The sequence below is a fragment of the Corvus moneduloides genome, chromosome 11, assembly GCF_009650955.1.
Source record: "Corvus moneduloides isolate bCorMon1 chromosome 11, bCorMon1.pri, whole genome shotgun sequence".
In the NCBI taxonomy this organism is placed as follows: Eukaryota; Metazoa; Chordata; class Aves; order Passeriformes; family Corvidae; genus Corvus; species Corvus moneduloides.
This window is the reverse complement of record NC_045486.1, coordinates 10,919,482-10,944,325: the sequence shown is the minus strand read 5'-3', so window position 1 is coordinate 10,944,325 and position 24,844 is coordinate 10,919,482. Positions and strand designations below refer to the sequence as shown.

The window sequence follows — 24,844 nt, the reverse complement described above, 5'->3', positions numbered from 1 at the left end:
TCAGGCCAGTTATTACAGAGACTCACCCTTGCAACTCTCACTGTAATTGCATGTACTCTTCAGGGACCTGTGTGTTCTCACCTTACCTCTGTACTTCTACTGAGAAAGCTCTACCTCTATGATGCAGTCCTCACTCTTCACACAATATCAACATAATAAATAATGTCATCATTCTTTTGTCTTGTGGCTTAGGGATGAGAAACATTCTGATATCCCACTTTCATATGCACAGGTCTGAGTCTTCAAAGAGAATCCTGATCCAGGAGTCTGTCTCTGTATATTGGTACTAGGGACAATGTACAGGACACAGTTCTGGTAGCCCACATTCTCTGGCTCTTCTGCATTTGAAAAATCAGAAGTCTAGCTCTGAAAACATTAACTCCAATTCTTTTGTAACATGGCCTTTATGAGAAAAATCACAAACACTATCAGCTGGATCCAACCTAGTTCACCAGTTTGTGTTCTTTAGGAGAGGGCAAGGAGAATGAAGAGATGGCTCCTTGAGCCAAGTAAGGGAACAGAGCCAACACCTGTAAGGAGGAATGTTATGGGCTGTAGGGGAAAAGGAAGCAAGTCTTAGGGGATGCATGAGAAGGGGACAAAATAGAAAGCAAAAGAAACAGGGTGGAGGCAACAACACTCAATAGGAAAAAGTTCAGGAACCACAGATTTAGGAATCAAACATCCATGTTCCATACAGCATCCTATGAAGGGAATGAGTGCATTGTGAGGGGATGCTTTAACTTTCTTAGGAGGTGTAAGGAACCTGTAACATCAAGAAATGAATCAACTGGACCTGCCATTCAGATCTGGTACAACAAATCCTGTGTCCACCTACCCTTCACATCATTGTGTCATCTGGGTTAATTTGCACTGTGGAATCACTACAAATCCTCCTGTGCTCTTTGTTTTGGCCTTCCTGAGCTGTCTGCTCACAGATCATCAGTATCAATTTGTAATAAGCCATTTTAAAAAACAAACACATTGGTGCTATAATCATTGCTGCACTTCTCTACTCTTCTTGTTGGGCGTGTCTTCCCTGAGTTCCACCATCACCAACAAAACATTAGCTCCAGAGGGGTTAAAAGCAGTTGAAAAACAACTGCAGACAGGCTGCTATTCAACAAAATGAAATCATGTCCAGTGAAGAGCGCTGACTAAGAATAAATGACAAACTGCTGGTAGCTTCTCTACACTGTCCCACACTAACACTGATAGAATTTTAATGAGGTAAGACAAGAGTCTAGAAGCATATAAATTCCTTTTTTTACTTTCCTAAGAAAGTAGGTTCATTGACGTGTGATCAGATAAGTGCCTCAGATAAACAGGGGACATTGCTGTCAGGTTCAACAAGGACACTCTCAGTCAGAACTGCATAGGATATAGATCTTGTTTCCAAAACAGCCCTGCTAGATCCCCAGATCTAATGATCCCTACAATGGCCTGCAAGATAAGCGTCTCCTTCTAGCCACCATTTTGTTCATCACTCCCTTTGCAGGGAGGAAGGAAAACAAAAAGATTCTTTTTGCACCTGAAGCAAGGTCATACCTCTAGGAAAGTTACTACACACAAGTTGAAGTCAGATCTCTGCAATGCCCTCAGGCTGTACTGCAGACAACAGCAGAAAAAATTACTGAGTAACTTTTAATTCTGAAAATGCAATTTTGTCTAATTTTAACTACTTTTCAGTACTTTTTTACATTTTAGAATATATTTTATGTTAAAGAATCATCTAAAAGAGACAGGTTTTAGAGGCAATTTTTATCCACATCAGGGTATATGATACATGCACCACTGATTCAAGTTCAAGTGGATTGCAGAAACAATCCCTTCCTAACAAGCACGTTATCACAAGTTATATATGAATTTGTGGCCTGCATCATGCAGGAATTGCAGCCAGCTGATAACAGTCCTATCCAGCTTTCAAAAGCACAGCTTGTTTCACCACTGCACCAGAAGGACAAGGGTGTGCAAAAACTGAAGAATGGTTAAAACTGAAAATCTGAAGTATTACACAGCAATATGGTACAAGGGAGTATTTGGGGAGCAGTGGTAAATCTGTAGGGTGAATACTGTTAAAGCCATGTCTTTTCATTCTAAAAACTAAACAGAGAAGATTCAACTGGAATTCTATCTACATGCAACTGTTTGGGCTAAGTAATTTGTATTGGAAACATTCTAATACAAGTGCTTCACGTATTGTTAAGTTTCTTTTAGCTAAACTTTTATAAACATTTAATCACACTCAGCACATCAGCTTTTATAGGACAAAGATCAACTAAAGGCACAGAATTAAAGAGTAATTATTTCAGAATGAAAGCTTGCTTTATCCCCCCAGTGACTACTTTTGACTTGACATAGCAGCATCTATGACTTGACAAAAGCACCTGATAACATAAACCCATTATGAAATGACTCTATAAACACAATTACTCAAACCTATTTGAATATACTATTCTCTCTCCAAGAATCAGTAGCTCAATGATGGCAGACAGAGACCCAAGATATTATCTATAAAATATATATATAAAATAAGAACACATTAAAACAGGACTGAAATATGCAGCTCTAGGTTTTGCATCCACACAATAAAAATGCAACTTATCATCTGCTCATTTCACAAGATTGTCACATATTGCCAAGGATCATTTTATCATCTTTATTATACATTAAAATAACCTCTGATTGATTTTAGATTTAAAATTGGGGCATGTAACCATAAGAGGAAAATCACACAAATGAAGCAATGCTGGGAAACAGAAACAAGGACTTATATTATCTATGCATTCACAACTGAATGAATTTATATAGCATAAAAAATTTCCACAAGAACTATTTAGGAATAAAGCTATGACTTCTTTCCTCAAAACACTTCAAATATATTACACAGTGCTTCTCAGTTTCTGATGCAAGATCCTTACGCATACTTCCTATCTGTACTGGATGTAGCATGACAGGTTACCAAGCCACAACAGTCAGAAAAAAGCAAATCCATCCTAAACACACCTTCAAACACGTCAGATTATGCTCCAGGTTCCCTCTGTCTGTATTAGATGCACGTCCCTACCTACTGTAGGCCAAGATTCTCACATTTGATGTTTTGTACACAGATGCTACAAATACAGAGGATAAATCCCAACCCTTTAGAGTGCAGAGGCCACGTAGGAAAGAAAAGCACAGAAAAAAAAAAGGCAACTTGTTAGAACAGAGCACCCCTTCACAAGCAGCTCTTGCTTCCTCACAGAGAATGCACTGGATTTCCATTTGAACAACCAAAAGCTTGGGTGCATGTGATTTTTTTTTTTTTTAATTTGGTGCCCAGTGTTTATCTATTGCCTAAGATTTCATTTGCACGGTCCAACTGCCTAAGTGCCAAAGTTTATCTCTGCTGCTTTTGTGCCTATTTACTCAGGTTTACTTGGCACTGGGCTTCCTAAGCCTGAAAGAGTCCCACTGAGAAGTTCTGTGTCACTTTGTTTCCTTAAAAAGCAGAGATGCAGTCCCCGCTATCACTGCTGTCAGAACACAGTAGTTGTCAGCCACTTAATTGCCTACAAATTTTTTTCTGAGGATCCAACAGCTGCACCGAAATACAAACACCTCAAACACGCTGTAAAACTTGACAAATTCCCCTCAAACATTCAGAAACATCAGTAGCACCGAATTCACTTATGCAAACAAGATACCAAAGTGCTGTATCAAATTAATGCTCCTGAGCACTCCAGAGAGCTGCCCACAGAGAAAGGCAAGTGCTTAAACATCGCTGGACTTCGTGGGCTGCATTACTGACACTACTACTTTTTCTGCTTTGGGTGAGGTAACCAACGCATAAGGAGAGAAAAAAAAACCCAAACCAATCTGCAATGAAGTTACTGAAGCCACAGCCACAATTTCTTTTGTAAAAGAAAAATTCTCACAGCCTATGTTTTGCTAGGAAAGACAAACAATGCAGTATTCCCTTATCTACAGCTATTAAACTATGGTGAAGTATGAAATTATTTGAACCTCTTAAGTAATTTTCAAATATTTTAATAGTTGTTCATGTTATTTGCTGTCCACTACAGCTACTGAAAATGCTTTAGGTTTTTTATGTCTTCCTGCCTGGGCTGGGGAGAAAAGAACAACATAAGAATAAAAATCTGACAAGCTGCAGCAACTGATCCTCACAACTCACAAATTCATTCAAGGTCTGCTTACAGCATAGAACAGTTCTCAAATCCAAGCAGTATTAACAAAAAAAACAACCAAACAAAACACCACACCATAAAGACACAGAAGCTTCCAGTGAGGGTAAAAAGTATTTGCTTTTTAATATGCACTTCAGTCACAGTATCTGTTTTGAGATCATTACACCAGGTAACAATTTATTGTATTCTCAAAGTATTTTACAAGTGCCCATCTATACATTGAAGGAGAAGGTAATAACCAAACCCAAAAGCTGTATTTTCATTGCAAAAATAAAGCCAGTGACCAACATTCTTTTCGTTCATCTTAATCATCATTTGCACAACACACCAATTTTAAAAATGCAAAAGCCATCACAGTAAGTAAATGAAATCAAAGAAGATGTGCATTTCAACATTTTCCTGGCAGTCCTGATCTGATGCCAGTAGTAAAATGCAACCATAATCTAATAAGACCATTTGAAATTATTTTAGAAATTCTAGATCTAGGCCATTTTCAATGTCTAGCATCACTTTGGCAAAAAAATAAAAAAATCTTTAAGGAAAAACAATCATTTAATGCAACTTCTATTGACAGAACGGAATACATTAAAAAAAAAAGCAGCTACTGATCAGAACATAATGAAATGAAGACAGACCTGGTGTGCCAGTGGAATTTAGTTGAAAGCTATGTTCTTCAAGACATTATTCAAGTCAAAACTCAAGGAAAACTTGAGGGTAAAGAACAGCTGTTAAAGTTTTAACTGTGTCCAAAAGCAGGTTACACAGTGCATACACACACTCACTCTTTCTGCAGTACTTATTTGCAAGGCTGTAGCTCTGAGATTTCTCCTTCAGCAATAAGTTATTTATTATGATACAGTGCACAGAACATGGTGAAACATTTCCTCACTACTCAGAAGACAGACACACTGCAAAAGTCCATGTCTCTGAAAATGAGAAATGGAGACGACAGCCTCCTTGCATCTTCATTAGCTGGATCCCTTCTCCTCTTTGGCAGCAGCGGCCTCCATAGAGGCAGCTTCCAAATCTTTGCTGGACTTCTCATCATTTTCATCCTCTTGAGGGTAAAGATCTGGGTACTTTTGCATGCATTCCTGCATGGCACGGAATTGGTCCACACAGTCTGATCCCTTTATTTCTTCTGTGCTATAGTGGAAACAAGAAAAGGCTGACTTGAACTGCTCCCCACAGGGACCACTAGCCATTCCACCCAGACATGGGCAATTCCAATTGATATCTCCATTGGGCAATATCAAACCTGAACAAACAAGAGAGAAGAAAAGTTAATGCTCCTTCCGAACATTGATTTCACTCAGTGACAGCTGCTGGGCTGCAGGTGTGACCTCGAGTACCAACAGTGCTATCTTAGCTCTGTAGCTTCCAGGCTGATAAACACCTTTCACTTCCCAGCCAGCCTGTTTCTCCCTCTGATCTGTATAATCCTTTAATGGGCACAAGTCAGATTAGTTCTCTATCCATCTCTAAATTAAGTCCTTCTCCCTGGACTACAGACCACTGAGAATATTCTAAGGGAACTGCAAAACAGATAGAAATCAAGTCAATCGATTTGCCAGACTCTGTCAGGGGAACAAGCAAGCATTAAAATCATGCCATACAAATAATTAGAGTTTAAATCCAGTATTAAGACTAGAAATCTTTTAAATCAAATCGAATGGATGCGTTTTTCTTCTTGTTTTAAATAAACTCTGGAATAATAACCCACAACTTTCCCCCTTCAAATTTTAACTGGAAGACCAGAACTGAAAAAAAAAAAAAAAAAGGAAAGAAAAAAAGAAAAAAATCAGAGTATTTGTAAAGCACAGATTAAGTCACGTGCCACAGAACGCAAGGAACAGTGAGAGCAAGCCTGCCTGTCTGTTTGCCAGAAACCAAATTGTACTTTAGAACACAACTGAAAGGAGTTAAGTATCACTTCAGACTCTAAACTGGAACAGCTGTAAACAACTGCTCTGGAACAGTTAAAGTCATGACAGAAATACTTCACTGGTGGACTGGCAAGGTGAAGATTTAAGGGCATATGTTCTTCGAGATGGCAACTGATTTACACAATGAAGGTCAAACAGCAAGCTAAAGAATTCCTTTCCTCTGATTTTAGAAATTCAGTATAACAGACTTGGTCCTTTGGGCTTCTAGAGTCTCTAATGCATTTCTCTAAGGCAATAAATACACCTCCATTTCCTTTCTCTACCTGGTATGAACACACACAGCTATGTTCATCTATGAAGAACAAGAGAACTACTGTGCTATGATCCAAGCTGGTTTCTTCTCCACTTGAACACTTTGCTCTCCTCCTCTTTAACAGACTTTCCTAACTTCATCTTCGGGCTGAGTTTCTGCAGAAGCTGACAGCATATGCATAAACCTTAAATTTCAACACTTTCCCTTTAGAAGGGGATATGAAAATACCACTGGCAGACAAAAAGGTTGAATTAATTCTGGTTCAAACATGAAATTATATTTAGGACCTGATACAACTTGACATTATCTAGAATACTGTCATAGAATTCAATAAACTTATTTCTTGTCTTTGTCCTGTAGGATCACAAAGTTCCAGACATGACATTTCACTCCCAGGTGCAACTCCTTGGACACCAGGCTGCAATATCATGAATTTTGACTGGTACAGCAAAAGCAGCTCAATCATTTACTGCTATATTAAAAGGAGTATTTTACTGTGATTTGCAATTCATCAGTGATGTGCTCTAACTCAGCCAACACAGTTCAGCAGAAAATTACACTGAATCAGTCAAATCTCGGCATTGATCAGACTCTTTTTCATTACAGAAAGTAACAGCGTCCTTAGCACGATTCAGTCAACTACAGTAATACTGTCATTTTCCATGGACCATGCTTTATTTGGCAAGATGGTTTTGAAAAGTATCTGTAATATTCACTGTACTGATAAGATACACCTAGTCCAGTGCATCACAGCATCTCCAGCTACTGGGAGGAAAAGCAGGACTTCTGAGACAAGAAAATGGGTGGCTGGTGCCAGATTCCTCACTGCCAGGGATGACACAAAGCAGAAAGATGTTAATCATACAGTATAGAAGAAACACAGTTTGCTTTGTAAACTAGATTTTGAAGTCCTCTATTCCTCCTCACTAATATCAACCAGTCATTTTAAAGTCATTTTCCTAGCACTTTAAAAAGAAATTAAAAAAAAGATTTTGAAATGTTCCTGAAGACACTACAGCAATAAAACCACTTGTAAAATAATTCTCTTAAAATAGATTGCTCCTTTTAGAACCAGACCTGCCTTGTAAACATGCAAATCTTAATAACTATGCGAGTTATCCCATAAATGATATATTCTGTGGCATCACAAGATCATTGACATACACCTATTTTATCGCTGAAATAGCATCAGTTTCAGATATTCTGTGCACAGAAACCATGCTTTAGAAAAACAAAACAAAAATACAGATGAATAAAGCAAGCATTTCCTCATTCATAATCACAGCAGAATTCACACATCAATGAGTAAGTCCATCAGCAAGCTTAGAACACTATTAAATCAGAAACAGATTTCATCCATTGCTCTTCCTGAGCTGGAAGCCTGCAATAGATGGGATTACTATTTTTAATTAAAATTGAATTAAAATTTCAAATGCAGCCTGAACCTCACTGATCCAGTGAGTCACAATCTACTTGAACCTGCACTTGTGGAAAAAAAAGCAACCCTGTTTACATCATAGCAGATCAAGATTTGTGTGAGCAATTGATTGCTGGCATCACACAACCTAATGCCTCGTGGCTCATGGAATCTGTTCATGTCATGGACAAAGGCAGGCCCATCTGCATCTGTGTCAACGCTTGTCTTTGGTCTTGCTGTGATGAAGTCCCACTGTTGTTCTGAGAAGAGTTTCTTCACTGTTACATGACAAACATCCCAACAACAAGTTTATCTGCCAGGGATTCATAGTGTAAGATGACAGGAAGCAGGACTGAAAGGCACATCATCAGTCACAGAAACAGTCCTGTACATCTGATCATTCATCAAGTTCTTTCTTAAAAGAATGTGGGGTTTTGCTCCATCAGTCCCCTATAGAAACCACTTTAAAACTGTCTCTAAAATAAGATGACAGGAACAAGTCTGGAAAACCAGAAGGGAAAGACCAGCAAAAATCTGTGTTTGAAGTCCAATTCCATAAGTACTTTTATCCAACTTTCCCATCACAGCTGTAACACTAATAAAAATCACTTTGCATGCATAAAACTCATCAGTGCCTTCTTCTTCATATAAGCTTAATAAAATAAAAAATTATTCAAACTGATGGCAGCCAAGATGTCAGTGAAAACCAAGAATCTTTCATGTTTAAATTCCACCATCTGCAACACATAGGACTAGAAAGAAGCTAGTAACGATACTATTTCAAAACCACGGCAAATGAATTCTCAACTTGTTTCCATCGGCCACAGCTGTCAAAAGGCACAGACAGTGAACTGTGATATTCACTGCAGTATGGAATGCTAACCTGAACTTACTCCAGTTTGTCTGCCTTGCCATTTCACGTGGCTTTTTTCTTTCAATGTTTTTAGTTTGAAGTGAGTCACTAACATTTTGCCTACCAAAATGTCCCAGCTGATAAAACAACAAAATACTGACAGAAATAAGAGTAGTATACAACTTTTTTTTATCCTAAGGGAAACAGAACACAAGTTTTGCTGAACAATCTACTGACTCAATTAAATAGACTGCTCAAAGACTAATGTGTGTTAATGTCTGGGACAAAATAACAACTATCAAAAAGTACCAAATACCAAACTAGATGTTTATCTCAAGTATGAAAAAGGCCCCTACAAAAAACCAAAACCTCAAACACAAGTTTCAGGTGTATTAGAAAACAATGCAGATTATGGTAGGTCTAGCTAATGCATCTATTCTTTCCCAGATATGACTGGTCTCTTTGGCGCAGCAGAAAAGATGAAAAGAGTCCTTATAATTAATTATACAACAGAATTTGAACACTGGAAACCAAGTCTTCTATTCCAAGTAGAATCTAAACTAGAAAAGCCTGCATGTTACATTAGGTACAGCAAAACCCTTCCCAATTTTCTTTTAAATAAAAGCCATGCAAGCCAGAGCTTCAGCATTTCAACATATTCCAAACTATTTTACCCATGTCTTTCATGCCCATAAGCTTCACTCCCACTAGATGCAGCTGTATTCTGTGATATGTCCATTTTCTCTGTTCTGATCTAATGCATGGTAGCCCTGGGTCATTCAAGTGGTTTTTCAGACTTTAAACATGGCAGTAACTTACCACATACTAAGGAAAAAACCCAACAAACTAAAAAAGAAAGCCAAACAAGAAACCCCCACCCAAACTTATTGACAGTATTTAAATGTAGTTTATAGAGCTTCTCATTTTGAATCCCACAGACACACACTGTCACTGTAAGGTGACATAAAAAGCTCCTGGCTTTCCCCCTTTCTTCTCCGATCTACTGTTGAGAAGAAAGTGACCTAACATTCTGGAAATGCAGGATTGCTAGGAAACCAACCCCATCACCTCTCATCCTCACCACAGCCTTTCCATATCCAGCAAAATACACACAAGAGCAATCAACTGATATGACATTTAAACAAGAAGAAAGTGGTTCTTTTAATTTTGACTAGTTTATTACCCAAATGTATGTCACACTGGATCATCAACAGACTTACCAGTGCAGGTGAGCAAAACTTTTAGCTATAGAACTGACTACATACAGCTGTAATGAAGCCAAAATAGGCAGATAAATGCAGTAACATTTCAACACAAATCTATGTACAAAAAAAGTTATTTTAATGACATGAGGAAGGTGTGGTTCAAATTACACTACACACCATATCAGCTAACTAAGAGACCCTGTAAGCTCCAGCTGGTAAACTGCCTAAATGCTGCCCTCTAAAGGTCTCAGAACCACTTCAGAAAGTGTAACTTTCACTTTCTAACTAAATTTCAGTCTTAAGAATTTACTTCAATCTCAGTTGAGCTGAAACCAATAAAATCACTTTACACAAAGTGAAGAGGCCAAAAGACCTGTAAACGTAGAGGCAATTAGAAAAAAATTAACCTAAACTCACAGACTTTCATGATAATTATTAACCTAGGGCAAAATTTATTAAATCATCATGATCAGAACATTATTTCACTTACACATTAGAAACAATTTAAAATACACTCTGTGCAACCAGAATATTATAAGTCTTGGTCTCAGAAATATTCTGCTCTCTTAAATCTCTATTTGCAGGTTAGACGTACTTCATACAAGAACCGGCAATCTTCATGAAAACTTTTATCTTTTCAAGGCGAGGTGATTACAGTTGAAAACTCAATAATTTGAATTTACCTATCATGTGCCACTGAAAGATACTGATTATATTGCTACCAGTATAGTATAGGATTAGCCAGACATAAATTGATATTAAATCAAATATGCAGAGATCACCAAATTAGGCAATTTCAGCTGCACACAGCCAGGTGAGCAACTCACATCAATGACAGTGACATGCAACTCACTCCAGCTTCTCTGAAAATTACATGGTGTTACTTAAAACAGAGAACAACCAACCATAATTTTCACTTGATTAGGCTCTAACTTTATTAATAAAAGGAAAAGGTTTTTCTGCATATCCCTGGCTACTAACCAAAACTAAAAGCCATCAACTGATTATTTGAAGAGCCCACTAAGAGAAATCATTACAAGTGTAGAAAAAGAAATACTGTAAGAAAGGGTATGATTAGTGATGTCCTAATCAGGCAGTTAAAACTGCCATGAGTTTGGGTATTTACTGCATAACCAGCTGTCGTCAGTATTTAAATATGCCTCAGTTTTTCTAATTCATACAGGGTTTGTTTTCTGTTGGTTTTATATATTATGTAACACCCCTTACTTCCATTCTTCTGCTCACTACTGACCTTGTTCTTCATAAGGGTCATCTGGGTCATCTGCAACCAGCTCAGCACTGCTCGGTGTCTCATGGTCCTCCTTGGTTGCAAATATTATTCTGTCTTTTCCTACCATGGAGGAGACAAGAAGCAAAAGTTCAGAGAGATCTGAGACAGAAAGAGTCATTTACAAAACTGCTGAACACCACAGGGTAATGAGATATTCAATGTGATGCACTAATGTTAATAGTGAATGAATTGTTGTACTTAACAATCACCTTCAACAAGAACAGTTACTAGTTCAGAGGAACACATACACACTGAAATTCTGTTATTCTAAAGCTCCAATTTTCATAGCAATGTCCTGTCATGGCTGCAGGTCACAGTACAGTTCATTGAACAGTTAAGTTAAAAAGCTAATTCAAAACAAACTCAAATTACTCCAATACCAGGACTCACACAGATGAAGGGATTAGACTTAAAAAAAAAGGAAGAGTGAAAGACAAACTACAATAAATAACAATGAAGTGTTTAATAGGAACTTATTAATAACACTGCTCTTCACTAAAGACTAGTGTAGTATTTTACTCTAATCATCTGAATTAAAAACTGAAGAGAACTGTCACCATATAGAATTAACTACATTGAAAGGTGCTGAGAAAATTACAAGGGATAGAAATCCAACAAAGCTAACTTCCTGCTCTTCATTTACCCAAAACATTCTGTAGCAGGATCGGGGGAAGCTTGGCTGGAAACTTCAGTATTTCTAACTTTCTAACAACCCTGCAAAGCTCTAACACCCACTCTGAGGCACTCACAAGCAGAGAATAGCTAGCTGAAACTCTTCTGAGCACACAGCTAAGTACTCCTTGAGTGGAAAACGAATGGTAAAGTCCCCAAGAATTCTCTGAATTCATAAAGGCCACTACAGTGACTTGGCATATTAGAAACTGAATCTTCTGGCCCCTCAGTGTGACCTCAGCCAGCAGTTGTTCAGTAACTTAACTTTGCTCAGTAACCATACATTTAAACATGTCTGAAAAGCAGATAAATCTAAAACTTTTTTTTAAGGGAAACAGTTTTCTGACAACTCTGCATTGTACTCCAGCAAACTTTACAATGTGGAAAGTTCATCATTGCTTAAATAAAAGGAGCTAGAAACACATGAACTCTAACCTCTTCACTGCAACTCTGTAGAGTTGCATAAGGCAACTTACGGATCTCGCAAAATTAAAGCACAGCATAGAGCATAAAAGAGGTCCATAGGTTATGACTACCTCAATACACTTTATAATCAGTAGTCTGTGCCCAAGTTTGTAACTTAAAAATGGCATTTAGAACTATTGGTACTTTTTTCCCAGTCTGAAACCTTACATTCAGCAACTTCACATTACTTAAGAGGGCAAGGATATTTATTTATATATCTATATAGATGTGGACATGCATCTATCTATCTATCTATATATCTCCCACTTTAAGTAATCAAGCCTCATAAATACCACAACCTGTACAACATAGTACAGATACAGAAAAGTAAAGCTCGCACTCTACCCACCCTGTCCATCAACCTTAAAAAGACAAAATCCCACACCTCTGGCCACTCAGCTAGGCTGAGATAAATTTAACCCTTGCGGGCAGAAGGCGCTCCGCGGCCGGCTGCCCTGCCCACACGCCTCAGCCGCTCCGCAGCCAAACACGGTCCCTGCGGGGCACCCCCGGCCCGCTCCGGCCGCTCCCGTCCCGCTCCGAAGCCGCACCGCTCCCCGCGCCCGAGGCCGCGCTGCCGCCTCATGGCCCCGCCGCCCTTCCCGCCCTCCGTGAGGAGAAAGGTCGGCGGCGGGAGGTGAAACAGCGCTGCCACTGCCACACGCAGACCGCGGGCGGCTGCCGCACCTCTTCTTCACTCCGACTGCGCCTTCCCCCCTCACGGGCTGCGGGGAGCGGGCGGTCACCCCGCGGCGCACCCACCCGCGGCCGCCTCACGGCGAGCCCGCCCGGCGGGGTGACATTGGGAGGACACCCGCGCGCACCTTCCTGCCTGCAGTAGGACATGGCGGAGCCGGCCGGTGCCTTCCCCCGCAGCGCGCCGCACACAGGCCCCGCCGCTCCGCTCCTGCCGTCCCGCCAGCACCGCTCGGGCAGCGCCGCGCCGCTGCTCCACGCCGCGACCTCCCGCCTCCGGAAGCGCCTTCCCGGCCCGCCGGCGGCCGCTGACGCACCTCCTGCCGGCCGCGGGGCTCCGCCAGGCCCGGCCCCGCCGCACTACAGCTCCCGCCTGCCCCGCGCCTGGCCGCACGGGGCGAGAGAGGGAGGCAGGAAGGGAAGGAGGAAGGAAGGGCTTCCTATCCGCGGCGGGAACTACGCGTCCCGGCGTGCGCCGCTGCGGGCGGGGAGCGGCTCGGGGCGGGGGAGCCCTGAGGCGGAGGAGGGCGCGGCTGGTGGTGTGCGGCTCTGGCGGCCCCTGAGTTGTGGATCCCGGAGGGCGTGAGAGGCTCAGGATGTCGAGGAACGTAAGTGCTGCTCGCTGCGGCCCCGCTGCTGCTCCGTGTGGCGGCCGCCTGGGTCGGCCCGTTCGCCCCCGAGGTGCCCGGGCTGTGGCCAGAGCCCTGTGCCGGTCACAGCCCGCCGGGCATCTCCAGATGAGCCAGGGAAGCGCCATGCCCTGCCTTGGCCGTGTGCGTGGGCTGAAGTTGGATTTGGTGACTCCCCACAACCCGTGTACGCACAGATAAACCCCTGGACTCTCGTGTTTGTCCCGTGTCACTGCCTTGTTTTAAGGTGTTGTTACTATGGATATAATTGTTTTAGAGTGTGCAGGCACTCTTTTTACTGGTGAGGTGAATCATAATTTGTTATTTATAGCGATGTTTTAGTCGGTCAGGAATTCAGGGCTATTACTCAATTTGTCATGGCCTGAATGCAGGGTGTGGACGCCAAATACAGAACCTGGAGACAGACTGAAGGAAGGTTGAAAATGTAGAACCACTATAAAAAAAATTGGTTTTTTTTCTATCAGGCTGGACTTTTATTTATGGAATGCATTTCTGGTATCAAAAGTGTGATGAGGCATCTAATAAGTATGGGAAAGTTTTGGTCCAAGACAAGCGATTCTGCTCTGTAGAGCAGCAGTGCTAACAAAGCTGGAAGACTTGTTTTGAAACTGAATGCTTTCCCCTTTCGCGCCAATATGGCATTTTTGGTTTATTTCCAACAGTTCTCTGACACGGGCAGCAGAAAAGAGCATGTTAAAATTACAAGTGAACCCAAACCAGGGTTCCTGGAGCGGCTCAGTGAGACTTCTGGAGGCATGTTGATTGGACTTGCGGCATTTCTTCTGTCTTTCTACCTTCTTTTCACCAATGAAGTAAGTGCAATACTGTCAGTGTTTGTACACAGCTTTATTGATCCATGAGAAGAGGAAGTTTTGTCTGGGGACCTGGTGCTTATGCTCAGGATATAATAGAAAAGTGAAACCACAGGCCACAGGTAGTATTTCTCTAGAACTGGGTGTAGTAGAGACAGTAGCAGTGTGTGATGAGAGATAAGATCCAAAACTTGTAAACTGATGAAGAAACAGTCGGTGGTAAGATGGTTGCATGAGCCAGCCACGTTCCTGCCTTCCCTTTTTTCTTGAGATAGCAAAAGGTTCTCATTTCTAGTCTTGTTATAATTACATTAAAGAAATTCATCCCCCATGTTGCAAAATTGGGGATGTTATTTATTCATTTTTTCTCAGTATTATTTTATGTCTTGGTTTTAGATTTAAAAAAAAAAAGTTAGCCAGGAATCTTAACACTCTACCATTGAAAACATATGTGTTTTGGCAATTTTGGAGTGGAGAGCAGAATGCTGTGGATTTTTCACTTAGAGGCTACCTTTCATACCTCTATAAGAGGAAAAATAACTACTCCCAACTTTGATGACTTCACCAGGATGTGGTGGTAAGGCAGGGAAAACTTCTGCCAAGGAGTCAATATAGCTATGTGGAAAAATGAACCATAATTTGTATCATTTTTGCAGTTATTCAGGAATGATGAACAAGGTAAGAGGTGAAGAGCAGTAAGTTTGGAGCCTTGTAGGAAGAATTTCTGTCTGTTTGAGAAGCTTAGTCAGTGTTAATGGTCCTGCTGCCTGGGTGAGAAGTACTGCCCCAAACTGGATCACAGGGAATGGAGAAGTACAAGTGTGTTTCAAAAATATGCCTTGAGCTGAATATGCAAGCATTCCTTTGGGTCATCAGCTCACTTGTCTGCTAATCTTGTTCACAAAATACTGCTGTGATGTTGATTGTCCACAACTGGATTTCTGTTTTCTTCATTGCAGGGACGAGCTTTAAGGACAGCCAAGTCTCTCGATGAGGGGCTTTCTCTTGTGGTTCGTCTTGACAGCATCCACAGTATCTCTCAGCAGAATGAGGGGAGACTGGTGCACTTGGCTGGTGCTCTGAGTACATCTAAGGTAAATAAAATAGTACCTTGGAGATAAGAGTATTTCAAGCTTGAAGGGAAGGAAAAGTCTTTGCCAACTGAAGTTTTGTTTGATATCCAGGAAAAGACATGTGGCTTTTCTCCTCCTCTAAGCATTGCCAGCTACCACTCAAGCTTTGGTTCTTGGCCTGGAATCAGGGAGATGCTGAATGGCCTTGGACTCCCCTCTCCCAAGCCACGTGCCAGCTCTAGCTGTGTTTACCCTCACACTGCCTTTGTGGCTCATTTCAATTGCCATTTATGTAGGGAACCTGTTGTGTGTTCATGATATTGTAAAGTCTTCAGGCTCTTGCAGCACAGGAGCTTTGCAAGTTCTTACTTTTCAGTAGTGGTGACATTTTCCATGGTCCACCCACATTGCAGAAGGTAACACAGCACCTTCCAGCAAAACAGAATCTCCTGGTTTAAGCACTGAAACCTGTAAACCCATAGTCAGCAGTTCTGGTTTCATTCTTTACTATAGCAGTAACTTTTGATTATGATTCTTCAGGGTCAGATTTGCCAGTAAAGAGACATTCCTTTTTGTTTTTCATAACATTTATACTGTGTTCACCTGTGTGTAAGATAGTGCTAGCTGTACAGTGGGGTACGTAAATGGGTTCAGTAATAAAAGTACATTGTTTGAGGTTGTGAGGTATAGCATTTAGACTGACTTGTATTTTCTTTAATTTTTGCACAGCCTTTGTTTGACCCCAGCTATGGGCTCTCCATTCAGGCTGTCAAACTTAAGCGTAACGTGGAAATGTACCAGTGGGTAGAATATGAAGATTCCAAGTAAGTGAAAGTAATCTTTAGAAGTTGTTTATAAGGCTGTTGTATTACCAGGATCCTATCACAATTTTTTTTTTCTCTCCTTAGACCTAAGGAAAAAAACAAAACAAAACAAACCTCTTTATAGCAAGAGAATTCTAGAGCTGTTGGATTTTTTTTTTCTTTTAGACAATCACTTTAGTTTCCTTGGGAGATGTTAACTGCTCTGCTAATAGTTGCAACTCAAATAGGGAAAAACTATGCTATTTCTAATAATTCCACTGATGGTAGTATGAATGTTATTAGCTATTATGTAGGTGTGACTGCCCAGAATTCATACTCCAAATGTCTTTCATGTCATTAAAAAAAAAGTCAGAGGTTGTGAAGTCACCTCTGAAGGTGTGAAAAATAATTTCTCAGTTTTAGCATGCTTATGGTGCAGCATCTGTTAAAGACTTGATTTGGGCCAGCTTGTCTCATTGTATTTAATTCTGGTTGTTCCTCATCAATCTAGTCAACACCTCCTTGTTTGAAGCATGGGAATAAAAGGGTTGTGGCTGTTGAGCGTTTGTGTATAGTTTACTCCTGGTACAGAGAATCTGCATCTTCAGAACAGGTAGTTCAGAGAAGAGTTAGGTTATGTATAAAGATAAGTCTGTGTTGCCAGAGATCTGTCTGTGCATTTCATTGGTGAAGTGTATTCTGCCCTGAGCAGGGGTGTGTGTGCACTGTTTTGGTTCTCATCCCAGCCCTTTTCCTCTGCAGGGAATATGAAGAGAATGGGGAGATTAAGAAAGAGACAAAGTATTCATACAGTAAGTTGATCATCAGAAAGTCCCTTTCCTTTTATGCATGTAACTTTGGACTTTCATGTGTGTGTGTATTTTGATTTTTGTTGTAAAACCTGTGTTTTCTCCTTGGGAAAAAAAGGAAAGGAATGTGAAGAAACAAGCAAAAATTATCTTTCTTAAACAAATGACAGAACCTCCCTTTCCTGAAGTAACTGAGGTGAAAGGAGATGTGCTGTCAGCAAGCAAGGGCTACAGAAAATCCGAGTCTTGTTTTGCAACCCCTAAAAGTTCAGAGGAACTTCCAGGGAAAGGATGCTCCAGAGATAGGGCCCATAAGGTTCTCAGTGAATGGAGATGGGTAGAGATGGGAGTGTGTTCAAAGCTATACCTGAGATTACATTTCAGATATGCAGTAATTGGGAATATGTCAGCTGTGAGCAGAAGAGAATAGACAAGGAAAAGCAGTGTAGTTCCAGCCTGTAAGGGAGCCTGTTGAGAACCTGTTCAGATGTTGATACCAGCCAGTGAAAACCACCAGCACCTTCTGATGTGCACTGTGGCTTTTGCCAAGTGCTCTTTTTGGCAGGAGCAGAACTGGGCATGTTATTCTGATCTACCCAGTGGCAGAAGAGTACTCTGAGTCATCGTGTATTTGGAAATTGGTCTCTGTGCTTCATTTATCTCTTATTAAAGCACATAGGTGTGTAATGTTGGCGTACAGCAGTTTCTGGGTGTGATCATATAAAAGTACTCAGCTGAGTGAAGCATGGGGACCCTGTAGTGTGAAGGTACCTAAGGGGCAAAGCTGGTGGTTGTGAGCCACGAAAAACAGCTTCACAGTGACAGGGAACAAAAAGAAATGCCATCTGAAAAAACAGCTGTCCTCTCAAGATTGATGGATTCTGTCCTGTAAATGTCTACGTATTATTAGCTGTGGTGGGTTATCCTTGGCTGCCAGCCATGGTCCCACACAGCTGCTTGATTACTCTCCCCTGGGGAAGAAACTGGAAACGACAGGAGTGAAGGACAGATTGAAAGAAAGAGAGGGAGATGGCTTTCCAATTACCACCACGGGCAAAACAGACTCACCTTATGGAAAGTTTATTGTCAATTAAATATTTAATCAGTGATTTGGGTGTTGGCAAAACACATTTGGACTAACCCTTTCCAAGGCTCAAGTTCACTCCAGACTCCTCTCCCTTTGCCCGCTTCCCCTTGTTATCACAAAACCAGCTTATTCCCAAAGAGTGGAGCCAGGAATCAAAGCCTGATCATGGAAGATGCCAACAGCAAAGCTGAAAAATTGAATTATAATTTTATCCCTAAAATACCTTTTTTCACCCTAGATCCTGCTATTCCCTGTTAATATGCTAGGAGGATGGATCAAAGTAACAGTAGAGACTATCATAGATATTTATGTAGACAATATTACTAGAAGTGTAACCTAGAACTGATTGATTGAGAGGTGTCTTCGGTAACTGAGATCCGAATGTCTTTTCTTCAACCTTCTTATCATTCTGTTTAGATACAGAGTGGAAATCAGAAGTTGTGAACAGCAGAAACTTTGATCGAGAAATTGGACACAAAAACCCGAGGTAAGGTACCATCTGGCACAGTCTCTCTGAATTCTGTCACTGGATCTGATCAAAGATGAAAGCTAAATGACTAATTTCATAACAGAGTGCAGTAGATGGAAACTGTTGTTCTTTTGGTAGTTGGGAGGACAAAGGCATAAAGAAATTACAGCAGTTCAGAGCAGTCATGCCTTGTCTTAACTTATTTTAATGGCTCCAACAGTATGCACTGTGGACAGTTTCTTGATGGATTTGTTCTCACATCATGACAGTCATTTAGCACTTTGAGTCTCTCCTCATGTTTGCCATAGTACCTTTTCTGTGCTGTATATTACACACTGCAAATCAAGAGTTTGATCATAATTCTGGGACTAATCAGGGACTCTCTCTGTTCCTCAGTGCCATGGCTGTGGAGTCTTTCACTGCTGTTTCTCCTAACGTCCAGGTTGGCAGCTTTGTTCTTTCCAAGGGTAAGGATTGTTTTGTACTGGCTTTGTGTCTGCTGTTGCATCAGCAGCGGACTTTGGTTCTTTCCACAATAGCTGTCTTGTCAAGTGATAATCAGGAAGCCAGCCAGCAAATTGGCTGTTCCAGGTTAGACACTGGGCCTCAGCTTGATGCTTTATTCTGCTTAGGTCTCGTGGATAAAATTGATGATTTCAAGCAGTTGAGCTTGTCACACCTGGAGGATCCCCATGCTGACGTTACCCGAGGAGGAGATTACTTTTATCACAGTGACAACCCCAGGCGTCCAGAAGTAAGATGGGAAAGATAAACTAAAGCAGTGATTACTCGGGTGTGAAAAGGAATTGGGGTATGTCCCATTTCAATCTAAATGTATAGAAAATGGAGTGCAGACCATCACATAGGATGACTCCCTTAGTGCAGCCCTTCAGAATGAGCGCTGCTCTTGCAGACAGCTTCCAGTCCTGCTCCTTTGTTCTCTGTTTTTTTGAGTCTGTTGTGCTTTTAAGTGGAAAGGGATGGTGCTGGGAGGTGGGTTCCACCTCTGCCTTGCTGTAGTGAGGAGTACAGTCAAACAGCTTGCTGCCAGATTGTGCTGCCCGCCCTGTTTTGCCAAAAGATGAAATGACAAGGAATGAACAAAGCATATCATGTGCTCCTACAGCATAATCAGAGGGGATATTACAAAACAACATTTGAGCTCTCCTGTTTCAGCTGCCAGCTAGCCCTGAAAAAAGGACAGCTTGGAAATCATTCTGGCTATCCTCTTGCTTGACATTAATGTTCAGAAAAAGTGTTGATGAATAAAGGATGTTCCTGTGCTGAGTTGTCTTTCCTGTGATTCCCCTTTGTAAAACAATCTTTCTTGACTTCCAATCTTCTCTTGTTTGTAGGTGGGAGACCTTCGTGTCTCTTTCTTCTATGCAGGTCTGAGTGGAGATGATCCCTATTTGGGCACTGCTGCTAAGGTGAGTCTTCTGCTGTTTCTGTATTTTGCAAGCTCTGTTCCCAACTCAGTAACCAGTAAATATTTTTCCCTTTCTTTCAAGGTGACTGTGATTGCTCGGCAGCGAGGTGATCAGCTGGTTCCATATCATACCAAGTCTGGAGATGTTCTGGAGATTCTGTACCCTGGGGACCTCTCTGTGGAGGTGAGATACCACACTCTACTAGTGAAGGGTTAAAACTCGAGGTGGTAGTGCAGAAGCAGCAGAAGAGGAGATTCCTACTCTCCTTCAGACCTGCTCTAGAGGAGGAGATACTCATACAAACACTGGCTTTTCTCTCTCCTTGGACAACAGCCTGCATTCCCTTCCAGGTTTCTGCGCATTCTGTCTGTTTGCTTTAAAGATTGTTTCTGCGCCTTCCTGTTTTGTTTTTATTTACTCCTTGGTTGTTTCCCACTTACAAATGCAAGCACATGCTTTTGAACAGGTCACATGTAAAAATAGTAAAAATCAGGGTTTAATTAAATAAACCATAAGAGTTATTCTCTCTTCAGCTCCTAATAACAGGAGTTTAGGCTTGTTTGAAATGTTTATTACTGTTCTGGCTGAGAAAGAACCTTCAGGCAGAGCATTATGCTTCAATAAATCCTGCATGCTCCAGCAATTTGGTGATTCCTTTACTCCTTTTAGTAGGTTTGCTTCCATTAATGATTGTTTCATGCCCTGCTGTAAAAAAACCCAGATGTCAAAAGTTCACAGGGGCTTCCAAAAGTAGTTAAAAAGGCTTTGTTTTGACTTGAAAGAGTAGCAATAGAATCAACCCTCTGCTGTAAGATCTGAATCTTCATTAGATAGAATTTTGTTGTATTGAAAATTAACTGGTTACAAATAAGTAATTAATTGAGTACTTGTGTATACAAGTAATCAATCAGTCTTAAACATCTCTTACCATTTAGTGCTTTCTAATGTCCCAGCTGTCTTCATGTGAACGTTATGTTGAGCCAGAGGGTCACACCACCCATTTTGAAAAAAATCTCACTCAGAACTCTTGCAAAGAGATGCTTTGCTTTGCCTGATGAAATGCACACATACCTTTTAGCTTTTCTTCCTTGCATCCAGCTTGCTCTCTTTCACACACCTTTCCTTCAGCCATCAGTGGATATTGTTGCCTTTTCTCTCTTCCTTCAGAGTGAAGTCAGACTCTTCCTTCTTTATTACAGTTTCTTATTTTCCACAGTAATGTTGAATGTATCCAATTGCAGCAAAACCTGTGTGCTTCCTGCCTGTGGGTAGTGTTGAATGGTGCTTTTTAGATTGTTTTAATTAAGAGGAGGGCAATTTTTTCCTGTGCTGCACTGTTCAGTCTGTTGCAGTGTACTGCCACAGTGCACAGACCCTGCAGAATGAGCTGCAATGTATCTTCTACGAGAGAAATTGTACTCCTAAAATGCTCTTGGCTCTGATTGGCTCATAATATACTGGAATTAAGAGGATCTTGAAAAAGAACAAGAAACAGGCTGCATGTCTTGGTGTTTGCTTTCAGGAGGTGTTTCAGAAGGAGCATGAGAGTAACACCGTGAAGACCTGGGCTCTCCGTGCAGCAGGCTGGCTCTCAATGTTTGTGGGCATCAGCCTGATGACCCGAATCTTTTACACGTTAGGTAAGTTTTTCACAGAAAGGTAAAATGATCTAGAAATAAGATCGTAACCTCTAGAGAGTTAATTCATTTGGAGACAAGGAGAAATCTGGTTTGAACTCAGACTTGATTTGATCTGAAAAGTCACTGTAGGCAACTTCAGGTAAACAGGACCCCTAAACCAAGTGGTTGCTTTGTGAACATTAAAAAACCCCCCAAAAATATCTTCTGCCAGTCTCAGAAGATCCCAGCCCAGTGCTTGCCAAAATAAAAAGCTGAAGCACATGTTGGGCTGGTTCTTTCAAATCTAACTCAGCGTGCTGCAATACAATTTCTTTCTGCTCCCACACATAATTGGTCTCCCAACAGGTCCTAATTGCCTGTAGTATAGGAATACAGTTTTGTCTCTGGTTATTCTACACTACTGTAAACAAACAGCAAAGAAAGTTTTTGTTTATCCTTTTAATAAGGAAAAATGCTGGATTAAAAACAGAAAAGCAAGACACCTCAAACTTGTATAAACTTCAGACATCAAAGATATTCGCTTTGTAGCTGTGAACTTTTTTTTCTGATTTATTTATCCATATACATGCTGCTCCAAGATGTATTGTTGCCAGAAAGGAATCTTGGTGCTAGCAGCTTGTATCAGTTGCCCAAAACGTGTTGCATAACTGAGGGGCTATCTGCCTCCTCTGCATCTCAAGCCTTGGACAAATCTTCACAGTTCATTTTGGATTACTTCCTGTCTGAAGAGATGAGGATAGCATTGTCTTATATGTTTAGCTGTAGCTTAGTGATCAAGTGTCTTGATGCTGCTCTGCTGAAACACCTAATCCAGTGCTCTTGATAAATAGTTTGAATCTGTCTTTTGATTGCAGTCATTAGCGTGCAGATCCTAGGCATGAATCAGACTTTCTTTTAAACTGTCGTCTTGCCAACTGCTTCATGCCATGTTTAATTCTCTCTGCAGTGGACTGGTTTCCTGTCGTGAGGGACCTGGTGAACGTTGGACTGAAGGCGTTTGCCCTGTGTGTGGCCAGCTCGCTGTCCCTGCTGACCATCTCCGTGGGCTGGCTCTTCTACCGCCCGCTCTGGGCCCTGCTCCTCGCGCTGCTCTCCATAGTCCCCATCGCGGTGGCCAGATCCCGTGTTCCGCCCAAGAAGCAGCAGTGACAAGGAGGTGGTCGGGTCTTGAACGGAGTCCTGGTTAGAACCTTCTCAAGTGCATTTCTACCTGGTTCCTGCAGCAAGCTTACAGCAAATCACAGCTCAGCAGCGAGCATGGAGAGCTGGGGAGGGGGCTTGAATGTGGTTATTGCTACACGTTATCCAAAGGCCTATGGGGTGCTGTTTGTGGGAAGTCAGTGACTCCAGCTTTGGGGAGAAAAAGCATTTTGGGTGTGTGTATTGATGGTAAGGTAATGAACAAGCAGATTTGATACTCTTACTGCTTAGTAATTCCCCCTGGTTTGAGAACTGGCAAGTCCTTGCCAACTGGCTGGGTGGAGCACCTTGTGTGCTTTGGAGAAAGTGCCAGCTGCATCCCATGGTCCGTGGTTAGATGTCCTTAGGAAATACGTGTGCCTGCCTGTCTCTGACAAACCCTCCCTCTGCTGCCTTTTCTTGTTTGCACAGTCAGGAACACTCCTTTGGCTGATGTGTTTGGCAGTGTATGTGTTCAAAGGGAAAACCTAGCTTAGGTAAATTCCACACAATACTCATTTAAACCCTCTGGTTTTGGACTGAGGATTTTCAAACTCATTGGTGTAATGAGTGGCCATGTTAGCAGTGCTCTGAGGTTGGGCAGATTTATCAGGGAACACTGATTTCCCCCAGATTTTAAAAATCTCTGAAATTGTTCTTGGTTAAGCATCCAGAATGATAGCCTGGACTATATCATTGCAGAACTGTTTCAAAAATTTCACTTCAAATTGCACTTAAAAGGGATACTCAGAGGTCATTTACCTGTAAATATAGAACCTACTGCCTTGAAACAACAGTGACTTTCATAATTGAATGTGTTGTCTTTAAAATAGTCGGGGTTTTTTTGCTGTGTATACTTTTCCTTTCTTTAATTTCTCTTAATAAGGACAATGAACATACCCCATGAAATGAAGCAATGGAAACATTTTTGCCTGTTTAGTTTTCATAGATTTTAGTAGCCTAAATTGTTGATTTTGTATCATGTTAGAGGAATGCCTTGTAGTGTTGTGATGGCTCATGTTTACAAACTTCTGCTGTAATGAGTATGTGAGGTTAGAGACACTCTTTAAGTCTCTCCACCAAGCTGTAATCTGGCTTCCAGATGAGCCCCTCCTACGCTACTGTGTTTTGGGGGTTTTTGTAACTATACATAATTCAGTACAAAAACAATGTTTTCAATAAGAAATCTATTTATGACCATCAGAAGAGTGTTCTTTGTACCAAAGGAACTTGACTTGAACATACATAGAAGCAAACGTTTGCTAGAAATGGTATTGAAATAGAAATCTGAGTTAGAAATCATAAATATTTTGAAAATTTTTAATTACTGTATTAGTCCTAATTACTTTCATTCTTTTGGTATTTGAATGTTGTCTGTTTGGTCTCATGGCTCCATCCTGCTGGTAAAAGCAGGAGCAGTGAGTGAAAGGGTGGGTACAGGAGGGCCTTGTGCATGCAGCTGGCACATGGAGTGACACTGCACAGTCTTCCTGCTGCGCACCAACACCAAGCTGTGTCAGGAATTGTGCTCCACAGGGCAGAGAAACTGGGTGTGAACTGCTGCTGTGTTTACCCATGATGCAGAACACCAACCAGCATTACTTATTGGAGATGAAGAGACAATTTTCTACAGAAGTGCTCAGCTTTTGTATATGTAATAAAATAGTTTTCAGAAGGTTGGTCTGTAGGCTTTTTTGTTAAATTCAAGTATTACATATTTTATATCCAGGAATACTGTCCAGGTAGGTGGAGGGTTAGTTTGTAGCTTCCACGAGAGTTTTCTACTGTTGGTTTTTGTTTGTCCTGCAAATACTTCCCTGTTTTGGGAAGTGAGTTCCCCCTAACAGCACAGCTGCTCTCGGGTCTGTGTGCTGTGTGTGATGCCAGGCTCCAGCAGCCTGCCATGG

General features: G+C 41.2%; 2 protein-coding genes across 3 annotated transcripts; one reads left to right on the top strand and one right to left on the bottom strand.

The window, feature by feature from the left end:
* Nucleotides 1-4,285: 4,285 nt before the first annotated feature.
* Nucleotides 4,286-13,344, bottom strand: CHCHD4 (coiled-coil-helix-coiled-coil-helix domain containing 4). Its single transcript, XM_032121209.1, has 3 exons — nucleotides 13,114-13,344; nucleotides 11,114-11,212; nucleotides 4,286-5,445 (listed from the first exon to the last, which is right to left on the bottom strand). Exons 1-3 carry the CDS (start codon nucleotides 13,133-13,135, stop codon nucleotides 5,156-5,158), a joined length of 411 nt encoding a protein of 136 aa, XP_031977100.1. The 5' UTR covers nucleotides 13,136-13,344; the 3' UTR covers nucleotides 4,286-5,155.
* A 132-nt stretch (nucleotides 13,345-13,476) lies between these two features.
* TMEM43 (transmembrane protein 43) lies at nucleotides 13,477-24,612 on the top strand. 2 transcript variants are annotated; one of them, XM_032121208.1, is made up of 12 exons: nucleotides 13,477-13,593; nucleotides 14,298-14,447; nucleotides 15,407-15,541; nucleotides 16,250-16,344; nucleotides 17,086-17,135; nucleotides 18,637-18,706; nucleotides 19,085-19,155; nucleotides 19,321-19,442; nucleotides 20,044-20,118; nucleotides 20,200-20,301; nucleotides 21,641-21,758; nucleotides 22,705-24,612. In XM_032121208.1, exons 1-12 carry the CDS (start codon nucleotides 13,582-13,584, stop codon nucleotides 22,905-22,907), a joined length of 1,203 nt encoding a protein of 400 aa, XP_031977099.1. In that variant the 5' UTR covers nucleotides 13,477-13,581; the 3' UTR covers nucleotides 22,908-24,612. The 2 variants fall into 2 exon arrangements, with proteins under 2 accessions (XP_031977099.1, XP_031977098.1); XM_032121207.1 differs by having other exon boundaries at nucleotides 14,295-14,447.
* Nucleotides 24,613-24,844: the final 232 nt, after the last annotated feature.

Coding starts and splice junctions, on each gene's coding strand:
- CHCHD4 (XM_032121209.1), bottom strand. CDS start 13,135: ATGTCCTACTGCAGGCAGGAAG. Junction 11,213..13,113: donor GTCCTACTGCAGGCAGGAAG/GTGCGCGCGGGT, acceptor CCTCCATGGTAG/GAAAAGACAGAATAATATTT. Junction 5,446..11,113: donor TGACCCTTATGAAGAACAAG/GTCAGTAGTGAG, acceptor TTGTTTGTTCAG/GTTTGATATTGCCCAATGGA.
- TMEM43 (XM_032121207.1), top strand. Junction 18,707..19,084: donor ATTGGACACAAAAACCCGAG/GTAAGGTACCAT, acceptor TCTGTTCCTCAG/TGCCATGGCTGTGGAGTCTT. Junction 20,302..21,640: donor CTGGGGACCTCTCTGTGGAG/GTGAGATACCAC, acceptor GTTTGCTTTCAG/GAGGTGTTTCAGAAGGAGCA.